The sequence below is a fragment of the Rhea americana genome, unplaced genomic scaffold (assembly GCF_003343005.1).
Source record: "Rhea americana isolate MKP2758 unplaced genomic scaffold, rheAme1 scaffold_193, whole genome shotgun sequence".
Taxonomy (NCBI): domain Eukaryota; kingdom Metazoa; phylum Chordata; class Aves; order Rheiformes; family Rheidae; genus Rhea; species Rhea americana.
The window spans coordinates 1,628,369-1,641,204 of NW_028186072.1; the positions used below are offsets into that span (position 1 = coordinate 1,628,369).

A 12,836-nucleotide genomic window follows, 5' to 3' on the forward strand; every position below is an offset into this window, starting at 1 on the left:
CAGCATCTATTCTCTTGTTTTCCCCTGGAACAAAATATTTTCCACAGAATTCTTCTCCTCTGCTAGCATTCATTTATATGCATGCACATATATGTGACTGTGTGGTATTCCCATACCTTTTGTTCCACCCTCAGGAATTGTGCAAGTTCTTCAACAGTAAGGTGATCTTTCTTGTCACTGTAGCTCAAGAGCAATAAGTAGAGATCTCGTCGTAAGGACATCATCTTGTAAAACACTGAAAACTCTTCAAAATTTAGGGTTCCCTGATTCTCATCTGTGTCAGCTTCCTAAGAGATAAAGACATTGAAGTAAGTGTGCTAGATGCATGAAATCAAGGAACAAAGTAAAATAGGACTTACGTACAAAAAACGAAATTTAAAAAATTATAATCTACAAGATCCTGTTCAGTGTCAGAAATCCTAGTAGGCACTGTCTAAAACAACTGCAAGAGTATAATCACATCTACTGGATTTTTTGGCGTTACTGTGCTAAAGATACAAGTTCCCCATGAAGATCTCAACTCCATCTATCTTTGAATTTATTTCCAACATAAAGAGGCTCGCCCTGGGCTTTATTCTAATCTCGGTCACTTTTGCATATCTTGCAGTTATCCTGGATTACAATATAGCAAGAAGCAATAACTCTACTTCTTACATTCCTCCAAGAGCAGAAGCAGACACTTAAAAATATTTAGAATAATATTATAGTCTTAAATTTATGTTAAGTCAAACTGTAACACTCATCCAACCACCAGCAGCACTCTGTAGGGAAGACAATTTAGCAGCAGCAATTAAGTTCCACACCAAATGTATTCCCAATAACCCCAGTTCTGCCTGCAATTTTTGTTTATTGTCATAGGTAGGAAGAGAAGAAAACAGTACTTAACGTATGTTAATACAGGCTTTTTACTGTGAACATCTGCCTAAGAAGATTACTTTAGATTTACAAAATAGAGAATATATTCTGAAGAACTGCTTTCAAACTGCGTAGGTCTCCACATAACCAAACTACAGGAAAACTATAACTCTTGCTAAGCAGACAATGGAAAAAAGTAATATAAAAATGGTGCAGTCTTGTATTCATATCAAAATGCTTTGTATGTGGAGGTTTTGGGTTTTGTTTTGTTTTTTTTAAAAAAAAGCAATGATTTGGCTTTGAGTCTGTTAGCTTGCCTCTTCACTGGTTCACCAAATAAAAATTCCTCTCCAGAAGGACAGTCTTCATCTAACTTTCACTTCTTCCTTCCTCCAGTATGTGCCCAATCTCACTTTCTCTAGAGCAGAGGTGCTCATCAAATAGAAAACAATGAATGGATCTGTCCTGCTTCACTTTCCAAGGAACCAGTTTTACTTTTCATTCACAAACTATTCCCTTTAACTTTGAAGCATGTCTTAGGACAAGAACTGCTCTTTACATCAAAATGTATGTACAAATAACTGAAGTAACAGCCCCGTAGTCCATTTCCAGAAGCAAAACATGGACTTGGGCTGTCTCATAAACCTGGCTACTACATGGAGCATTATATGCTCCTCCAGGCCCTGGGGCATTTGTGCATGCCCAGATAAGCTGTGACAYTAAGTCACCCAATCAGTATGACGTGAGTAGACTGAGTGTAAACCAAACACAAAGAACCCAGGACCAACATATTTTTTGCCAGATCAAAATAAGAGCTGCCTCTGGGTATGCAAAGGCTGTTGCCTGCTATTGAGTTCCCTCCTTCATCCCTAGACATTTCTTTAAAGCTAGAGTGAAGTGTTTTTTAAAAAAAAATCTGTCAGTATATGGCTTCATAATTCTCTGCCTCTCCAGCAGTCGTCAGCAATATCAGCAGCACCTGAGGATCTGTAGTAGCTGCATTTCATTACATCTTGTTAGTGCTACTGTCATTCGAGCTCTAAGCTCAGATCTCAGGAAGTAAGCTGAGAAGAAAGTATTTCCCAGCTATCTGGTATCAAATAGAATTTTATCTCATCATTTTAGATTTACAACATATTCTAGAGTGAAAATTATAATTCGAGGAAATGAGGAAATCACCCCTGTATCACAACTGTGCAAGCCCCCACACTTTTCAGAACCTTGGGGAATAATCTATACTCCACGAGGTATACCTCTGAGGATGATTCTGTGCCAGACAGGCAAAACAACTTTTCACCCTACAAGGTTCTCCAGCTCTGCCCCTTTCCCCCATCTTTTTTCTTTACTTCTTCTTTTTTTTTTCTTTTTTTAAGGAATAAATCAGATTTTGGCTAGCACTACTTTTGAAAAGTTAAAAGAATGTAATTTTGCTTCCGATTATGTCTTTGGTTTATCTTTCCCTTCCTATACCATAAATATTAAGGCAAGTTGAAAATGGTAACTATTTTCAGACAACAAAAATAAAACATTTCATTTTAACTAACTAAAAGAGGTTAAAAAAGCCAATTCCTTTAATAAAGTCTGTCTATTAAATACTTTTCCATGAAGTAAATGTAAAAAAAATATGTATTTTAATTAACAGTAACTTCATTGTGCATTAATATACCACAGCACAGGATAACACAGTTCACAAACATGAAAACAATGTATCTGAAAAAGTAATCTTAACATTGACTGGGAGAAAACTTGTGGGGTGCTGGAAAGGACAGAGTTTGAAGTCCCAATTCGCAGATCCTCCTTCTAGCTCTGCCCAGAAATAGACCGTCTCTGGCACTACCTAACCATAATCTCACATATTAGGGGCCACTGACCTGAAACATTTGTCGGACCTTCCGGCGGGGCAAGTTAACATTTAGTTTATGCATCAGCTGGTGGATCTCTTCAATATTCAGCAGACCATCTCCATTCTTGTCAGCTTCCTCAAAAGTCTGTTTCACCCAGCTGCAAACAGGTTAAAGGAAAGGTACAACAGAGTGATTTCTTCAGGGAGCAGGAAGGCAGAGCATTTGGCAGATAAGGTAGACTAGAACTCAAGAGGAGATCCAGGGCCCAGCTCCGCTGGGCAGTAGTGATGTACTCCTTAGCAGAGCACCTTAACATCTGCTCTGGAAAAGAACTGAGCAATACTCAAGATAACCTTCACTAACATATCTTTTTCAAGTCAGTGCCTCCAGGCAAAATGTTTGAATGAAGACTTCTCCCAGCCTCCACTGGAACTACTAGGGCATACAGTGAAATAAGTTCATTGTTGACAGAGATCAGATGATATCTATATGGTTTCTCCATGCTGATGCTGAACTAAATCATTTTTGCTAGTGTATCTCTTCTGTAGAATCATCAGGTGTAATTAAATCCACCAATTTCAGTGGAGTTATGTCTGAGTGCTGCTGGACTTACGACTCTCAGGACTTAGGCTCAACAGGCATCTGTATAAGAGATGTCACTAATCTAGTGCGAGAGGATGGAATGAATGAGACTCAATGAAACCAGTCCATGTACATTACCACCCCGTGGTTTCCATTAATAGCCTCAAAAAACCAAACAAACAAGCAAAAAAAAACCACCCAACCATTTTCATCTCTCTGATTTCTCAAGGACTATGCTACAATTTTCATTTGTATTTAASCCTTCTATTTCTCAACAACTTCTCCTCTGATCACCACTTTCTCCGATATCTCTGCCCTCACCTTTTACACCATACCTTCCACAGGGCAGCAACACATCAATAAATATCATAAGTTACACAGAGAAAATGGATAGGGATTTCACTTTTTCTCCCTGTACAAGAATGAAARGACATCAAATAAAGCTAGCAACTGTTAAGAATTGCTTTTTTTTTTTTTTTTAACTTCACATAGCACACCATTCATGTCTACAACAACCTATCACAGGATATTCTACAAGTTTGCATGGGTTCAAGGTGACACTGAACAAATGCAAAGGAAAGAAACATTAAACACAGAAGTTTCATTTAAATGTTTGAAACTGGCACCAGTTTCTGACAATTATTTACACCTGGGTTCACAGTAATAACCCCTGGTTCTCTCATTTCTGATTTTAGCTTCTTCTCTTCTCTTAGAATGTATTCTAAGTTTTTAAATACTGCTGGGTTTGTTCTGATATCGTTTCCTGCATCTCCTTCATCTGCTTGGACCTCCCCATCTCCTAACCGGTAACTTTTACCTTCTTTTTACACATAAATCCCTTTGTGGCTTTTGCTAAATTCTGACTCCAGCTGCAACTGTTATAAGGTCATTTTGTCTGTAGTCTTCTAGCTGCCACATTTGGTAACAAACAAGACTTGAAGTGACTCTTCACCGGCAGGGAACATACAGCAGATATGTGCAACTCTGAAGAATCAGAGATAAATACAGAAAGTTATATATGTTTTCACAGAGCATGCAATATACCCCTCAAACAGATCTGTGGCCGTCTTGTGTCAGAACTAAACACTGAAAATAGAAGTTAAAAATGTCTGAAGTATATATATTCTCCAGGAGAAGTATTTGCGAACAACCATTGTAGCTTTCCTTGTAGCAGCAGACTGGTTACAATTATAATCAAGATAATCTTTTCTTGTTTAGCAGGGAGACAGGTTTTTGTGTTTAACATTCTAGATAGCACTGTATTGAAAAAAAGCGTATCAGGAAAACATTCAGTAGCTATGATCTTCAAGAAGTTTACTTTTGTTACTAGACTACAATACTTTTGAGTTTTAAAGATTTGTGCTCCTCAAAAATCAGTGGAGGCCAAGAAGTAGACATAGATACCTGATACATACTGACCAAGAGAAATGAAGATGTCCAAGAATCACTGGTCAGTTTACTGAAAAACACTCAAAGTTTAGGGTTTCATCCGCACAAAGACTAACAAGCTGGAATTTCCAACCAGTAACATCACCATGTCTTCTAATGGACTTTGCAACTCACAGCAGAGTAAGTGTACAATTGGACAAATAGATGATGACAAAAATCCTTCTATACTAAATAAGTCAGGACACTGAAATCTTTCACAGGTTGTTAATAGAAAGGTAACTACACAACCAGCCAGACCACACAGGCTCACACACAAAGGCTTTCCTTTTAAGAAAAGCACAGAAAGGAACAACTATGTAAGAATGACACTATTACTGCACTGTGCTGTAGGGCCTGATCAAACTACCACCTGCTAACTGCATGCTGGGGTTAGCTTTTATTTAGATTACCAAAAATAAATGCTTTGACCTTTTGACACAAATTTCACTAACAAAATAGAAGACCATGCTCACAGACTTCTAAGGAGTTTAATCCAGTCTAAGTCACAGCTGATGTTTTATTGTACAGATAAATGTCATGTCAAATCTGTAACACAATTCCATCGCAATCAATAGCAAAATTTTCAGTCTCTGAACAAGAAGTGAAAAGACATCCTATACCAAAGCTACTAAAACATAAACCAGAAATATTGAAATGGGAGCTGGAGTTCAGGCTTATAAAAGGATACTGATCGTGAGTTCTCTGTCGTTTAGCAAGGGAGTCCTCATCACTTATTCCAGCCATCAAATATTTCAGTCCTGTGATCCAGGTGCGAGCCTCCTCTGGGTTAGAGGTAATCAGATCCAGTGACTCCATGTGGTTACCATGATAAATAGTAAAGCAACAGCTTGGGTCAAAGTTCCCCTCAGCATGACGGTGGAAAATTTCAGACTGGCGTCCTTCAGCAACTTTGTAAATGGAATCAATGACAACTGTGGAGGGAAAAGGGAAATTAAGAACTGATATGGCTTGGATATGCACTCAATTTCTTACTACTTTTGAACGATTCCAAATTATTCACAGTAAAAATTAAGTATTTTTAATATTAGATCTTCATATCAGAAGAGACTTTGAGGTTTGAAAGTTTATCCTTGCTTTGGCCATACTGTGTGCACAGTAAACCTGCCCTCAAAGGCAGAACTATTACAGAGACAAAAAGGTTACAGCAAAGCTCTGAGCGCTCTCTGCTAAGCCAGTAGACTGTAAAGTATTCAAAGAGGAACATGAGGAGCTGGATGCCAACTGCATTCTATCAGTAACATTACAGCGCTCCAGAGGGACCACACTCATAGCAGCCATCCTTTCCACAGTATAAAGAGGGATATTTTTGCTGTGTTAAGGTAATGTGACTCCAAAGAGCTATGCTCTTTTAACATAGTAGCCTTTAGCTACCACTCACTTGACCAAAAACACCTAATGTCACTAACTAACCTGACAATACTATGATTTCTAGCCCTTGCTTTATTGAATAAAACATTGATTTGAATGAACAGAACTATTATTTCCAGTTAGAAACAGAAATAATGCCATATAGTAACTTAAACATACAATAATATTTATAGAAATTTATTGCATTTACTAAATTTAAGAAATTCATCAAAACCTTTCTAGATTCTATATTTAAAACTCTGTGTGCATTTAAGAGGTCAGCACAGTTTGTTGTAAAGCCATCCTTGAGTTTGTTCATAATTTACATAAACCCATGGCAAAATGTTGACACCAGACTGAAATACATTTCCATTCCTTTCACAATGCCAAACTTCTACTATGTAGTTAAACTCTACTTGCACATATGAAAAGCTTTAAGTATCACATCACACTTTAAATAAGCACTGAAAAGATTTAATTTATCCAAAAATATTGTTCAATTTTCCCTCTAACTCACATTCTAAACTGAACTGCCCAAGGAATTCAAAGAAATATTAAAAATTTACTTTTTGCCTTTTCACTTTTTCTGGATGGTCTCCATCGGATGCAGGTCCTATGTTCATCCAGGTAGAAGAGACGAACTAGCCCTTTGGTTCCACTCTTCAGTTTAACCATCTGAGTCCCAGACTGCATAACACTCATGCATCTTTCAACTGCAAAGCAGAAAAGAATAAATTTATTTTAATTCTGCTAAAAAAATATGATTTACTAGCCTTTAAACATGTACCTACCACATGAAAATTTCGACTTGCACCTTAAATGACAGGATCTAGTCATTACTGTGCAAGAGATGTTGCAAATAAAGTTATTTTTAGAACATTTGGTAAAACCCAATAAAAAAAAATAAACCAAAAGAATTGAACTTATCATTTCATAAGTATACATCTTTACTGTATTTGGATAACACTTGGCTCTACAAGACATTCCTATTCATTGCAAGTATAATGTTCAGCTTCATTAAGCACTTGGGAGCTTATTTCCATCACAATAAATCCTAAAATAAAGTAGAGCTTGTCAAATTCAGCAAAGAGTGACAAAGACTTCCTCTTGTTTTCACTTATAAGTTTCATAGAGACGAGATGCAAATATRCAAAAATAACGATTTAAAACAATATGATAATGATAGTGCACTGAAGTACTTCATGACGTCTTCTTCCAACAGCAGATATTTTTCTCTCCCTTTTTCTTTTTTGAAGAAATCACAGCAGAAAGGCTGGATTAATCTATATTGAGTTTTTCTCCAAAGGCAAGCTCTAACACTTCATAGAACTGAGGAACAGTTTGCATTGTGGTTATATGTGCACCATACTACAAACCAAAATATTTTAAAGAGAAAGGTGCAAATATACAAGTATGCTAAAATTAATTTTCCCCTACACTATTTTTCAATAAAATATTTTGCATTTGGCTACAGAAGTCTGGGATATTACTCCAATTACTTGATGTATCAAATGTTCTGCTAAGACCTGGTTTTGATCTCACCTCAGTTTACACCCTCACTAGAGTAGCAATCGCACCATTCTAGGAAACAAGAATTAGGTCTCAGATCATTTCTATGTTCTCATCATCCTTTCCACGTTTTCCTTTGAAAACATTCACAGCTCTGATACCAACTGGTTCATCAGAACCCACAGATTATAGTGACCCCAAATTAGTTTATCAGGCACTGCAGAAACTATGTTTGCTTGCTAATGCAATTCATTGAGCTGTAGATGTTCATTCATCAAATCTTTATATATATATATTTTATATATATATATATATATATATATATATATATATATATATATTAGTATAGTAACACAGGAAGTCACAAGTGGCATCAAGTAAAATTTTAAATGTTGCTAGTGTAAAATATCATCTGAAAGTATCTTGAACAAATCACTAATATTGTTCTTTTTGTTGCAAGACAGTAAATTCCAGACACATTCTTTTTACCTCTGCATCCACAAACAAACATTAACAGGACGGAATTATTTTCTGAAATGCTCTTCCATGCCAGGAAAAGCTCCTTTGAAGATGTGAGATTTAAGCCAGTCACCTAAGCTCTTTTCCATGTCTGTACAGTGGGAGTTGCTAGTCAACTAGTTTACAGAAATAAATTACATAGAATGGTCCATCTACATCAGCTAGTGCTCAAATCTAACAGCAATAAGGGTAATACAGCGTTGAGGTGGATACAGCACTACATCAGATTAATCTAATCAACTTTTAATAGCTTCACATAAAGTAGTACATAGACTTTGGTAAGGGAAGAATTCATTCAGGGTTTCTATTCAGTGGCATGTAAATTAATAATTATCTTGCCAACTATTTTTGCTGAACATCTGTAATTTTTACTTTTAGGCAAAGAAAAGTGTCCATTAAAACTATAATAGAGTCCATTCTGTTAGATGCAAGTTCTTCCCTTAAAAGTGATCAACCTATCAGCTACACAATGCAAAGCTTTCTAACGCCGTTTATGGGGAAAAAAACTCAATTAACAGAGTTTCTCTGCTTGAGCAGAGGGGTTGGACTTGATGATCTCCAGAGGTTCCTTCCAACCTTACCCATTCTCTGAAGCATAACAAGCACTGAGCCTTCTGCAGCCTGTAAATGAAAATTTATTTTAGTTCATTATTTAGCAAAATAAGAACAGTTTTCTCAAGAACAGGAAAAGGTTGTCCGGTGCTCCTGCCAGCTTTCAAAGCATTGTTACAAGTCCTGAATTTTTCAGCTCTCCTTAAAGGGGGGAGGGGAAAGCTGTTTTTGTTGTTTATTTAGTTCTAATGACCTATGTGAGTGCCTGGACTTGTCAATGAGAATCATCTGATAGAAGTGACAACGGTGAGAGAGAAAAAGAAAAAAAGGTCATTCAGAGGCAATGAGGAATCAGAATTTCTTCTTTTCAGCTAGCTTCTCCATACAAAAGAATAAAATTCATCTGTGAAAAACCCTTCACAATCCCGGAGAAAAAAAATCCTACTTATATCAAAAAAGTAATGAAGGCAAATATTTTAGTTTACAGCTGTTTCACACTTACTTTCTTAAATATATTTTTATATTTGCATTATTATACATGCTATTGTAATTTTAAAACTCAGCACTTTTCACATTTTGAAGACTATGATTTGAATTCCATTCTTGTGGGCTCAGTAATTCTTTAGTTTGTATCTTGCATTTTTGACACTGCTAGAACTGTTAATGAAATCACAAATCTTCCCTCCCCCATATATTTGCATCCCCTCTATCCTACTATCAAATTTTCAGCACATCCATCCATCCAGTCTGGGACGAGATGACTTTGTTTTGACTAAAATATATATTCATTTTTTCCCATTTCATCTCACATCTTCCCTCCTACATTTTTTTCCCCAAACACTAGGATCACAATAACGCTTCCTCTTAGYTTGACTATAATCTACATTCCTAAACTACTTCCCATCATTATCATGCTTTCTGAGCTTCTCCTCACTTCATATCACTCCGTATTCACCTCCCAGATAATTTGTCTACGCTCTGGCTGCATCCCAAATACTATCTGGGTCTTTTCTTATTTTGCCTTTCTTCTCTCCACCACCTCTCTTCAGTACTCCTCTCAAAATAACGACAAAGCAACGCACTCTCCCACTCTTCCCTCTGAGAGCTTCATTTCTCTAGCATCTGACACATCCCTCCCTTCAAGAAGGGCTGGAAAAGCAGTAGCAGATAGTGCCAGTTACAGCATCATAAGATACTCCAAGTGCTCCCGCATGCCAGTGTGCATTGTGCTGGCACTGCTTAGTGAATCTTCATGATAGAAACACAGCCAGTGCACTTCTTCCAGCACAGACCAACACAACCACAATCCCAAATAAAGAACATGTCTGCTGCTCCTTCCAAAGGGGCAATTGCTTGGATTCAGCCAGTGCAGCTTCCCAAGCTTTCCTCAAACATGGTGATGAGCAGCCATCATCACTGGACAACTTCCCTGCAGCTCCCTCATACAAAGCCACTTTTGTATGCAAGCCAAATGCCACGTCAAAAAGCTATATCAGACACAGCACATTTTTGCCAATTTGTTTTCTTATCTGGAGGAAGGAAAGGACCAAACAAAAATAATACTCCTCTGAACACACAACAGATGTATACACAACACGCACAAGCCCAATAACTTCATCTTTAAAATTATCTGTCCTTCCCCTGACTTATCACTTATTCCAAAAGAATGGGTGGATCTAGAAGTGCTTTACATTGAGCCAGAAAAGTAACAGAAAAAGATGCTATTATAACTTAGAGTATTCACTTGTTAACTGTAGCAGTTTTAACTTATATCCTATTGAACTGCACAAACTACCAGGAAGACAAGCCTTTACAAGGCAAAACATGGAAAAGTCAGAACTTTAAAGTAGAAAGATTAAGTGAGGCAAAAAAATAAACTCCTAAAACTTATGTCAAATAAAAGATCCAAGGCTTTCACTTTGGTACTGAGTTTAGCTCAAGTATGCCTTGGGTTCACACCTAATAAACCAGACACTGTCTAGTTTTTCAGCACAACCCTTTATAGAAAAAGGTTATACGAATGTAACAGGATACATAAATTTGAACTGCTAAGTTAACCTGGTGTACAAACCGTATTAAAGTTTTTATTTCACTATTAAAGTGATTTATTGCAATATGGCTTTAGCTCAGGAAGAAGTTTAGGAACAAGCTACTCACTGCAGAAATAGAAAATCTATATAGTTTTTCTGAGCCTAACCATATCAGTTATTAATAAAGTCTTACAAAAATAAATAACTCACAAGTCCTTTAATTTTCATTAGCTCAGACATGAGAGAAAGAACTGTTGTATCACTAAAATGTTGTTGAGGATCACTAGTAAAATGCAGTGAGAAGAGGACAATTTTTTTTAATGCAAGAAAAGCAGAAAATGGGCCACACTCAGATATTAAATGCACCAAAAATATGGGCTGGCGCAGAGAAGACATTTTGGTTTTGATTTATAGTTCCTCTTCAAGGTATCCACTGCCTAAACATTTCTATATGACTTCTGTAATTAGTAGAAACACATTTACTTTTCAGGCAGACTTCCAAAGCAGAGTTATATGCAACAGATTAAAATACTTCACACAAACAAAGCAGAAGAAATTCAATTCCTGCCATGTAGCTCAATTTTCTCCATTTATCAAATGCCATCTGCAATAAGTCTAGTACTTAAATAAGCACCGTCTTTACTGCCTGCATTTTTCCAGGTCTATGAAAACACCATCAGAATGCAACTATTTAAATAAGAATACAAGAATATGCGTAAGAAAATTAATTGCATCATCCCTATTGTACTACTAATAGTAGAGAAAGAATCCACGTTAAAGAACAGACCACTGTTACAGGAATGACACTATTCAAAGGCCCATCGGCTTTCAGTTCTAGGAACCATTTACAAAATGCTTGATCCTTTTCTTTAAATTATTCATAAAATATAAGGACACAAAGAAACAATCTTTTTCAAATCTATTTCTAACATGCTAATTTCAATCTCTAGCCAGACATTCACAAAAGACGGACACAACACATTAGCATCTGAATATGATAAAGCCATTGAACAGAGGCAATTCAGAATAAAGCTCCAGAAGAGCATGAAATTCAAGAATGCTTTCTTTTAGCAAAGAAATTAACCTGGAATAYGAAGATTGGTTCTAGAAAAGCAATTAATGCTCTAGATAAACCAGATATATTGGGAAAGTGAAGCATCTCTTCAGCTGAGAGCTATATTAGCATTTGAGAAATCAAGACATTGTTTCTATTATTGGATAATTTTCCAATGTAAAGACTAACTGTACATTTTTTCCAATGTCTGAAAATTGGTTCTAGTTTATAACTTAATGTAGCTTATAACATGCTGAGAGAGAGCAAGACATGAGCAAAGTAAGAGTTATTTAATCTAGAAATTCAGAAAGTACTTTTGTTCGTGTTTGTAAATTTAAAGCTTTAACTTCAAGTTAGAAGCACTGGAAATTACAAAATCACTTATATTTTCAGTTACATTAATTTATTTTTGACAGTCTATTACCTAGACAGCACGAATACACCTTAACAGACATACTACAGTGTGTCTTAATGTTACCAGGATACAAGTCTGTTCTTCCCCCCCAATCATTAAAAGCAGAACAGATCTGAATTCAGATAGCATTTTTTCATTTTTARTTCAAGCTTCAATAATCATTCTTAGAAGTATACACATCTCCTTTTCAGAAGAAACTGCTTATTTATCAAATGTTAACCCAGATACAAACCCATTTGTGCCGGTTGCAGTTTTTCGGAAGTGGCCACACTCCCCACTACATGGTAGATCTCTGATGCCAGGAGGAAAGCCATCCAAGCCCAAGGTAAGTCCAGATGTTACTTGAAATATTGCATATTTGGCAGATGCTGTTTATTCTACTTGACAAGCACTGCTTCTCACAGCTGAATAAATCAAGCTGCCGCCTGGGAACAATAAGCTGGAACTCTGACCGCTAACCATACGCACAGCCTTACATTCAAAAAGCACTCTAATCCGCCACAAATCAGCCAACACCACCTTCCATCCAGCTCTGCTCTAATATATCCCCATGTGCAATCAGGTTTTTAACAACCAAGGAATAGCTTAGTACTGTGCCCTGCAAGTCTCCTGCAAAAAGTTACTGCTCTGTTTACGGGTTCAACAGCCATTTCCTATAAGAGCCCTGGTTTTCAGTAGTC

General features: G+C 36.7%; 1 protein-coding gene across 1 annotated transcript in view; it reads right to left on the reverse strand.

The window, feature by feature from the left end:
* The window catches only part of PLCH1 (phospholipase C eta 1), a 95,338-nt gene that overhangs the window by 42,929 nt on the left and 39,573 nt on the right, over window positions 1-12,836 (reverse strand). Inside the window, exons 3-6 of the mRNA XM_085302865.1 lie at window positions 6,644-6,790; window positions 5,398-5,641; window positions 2,727-2,856; window positions 117-287 (exon numbers count right to left, since the gene is read on the reverse strand). Of these exons, the coding sequence (XP_085158991.1) occupies window positions 117-287; window positions 2,727-2,856; window positions 5,398-5,641; window positions 6,644-6,790 (692 nt within the window). The remainder of the gene's footprint in view (window positions 1-116; window positions 288-2,726; window positions 2,857-5,397; window positions 5,642-6,643; window positions 6,791-12,836) is intronic.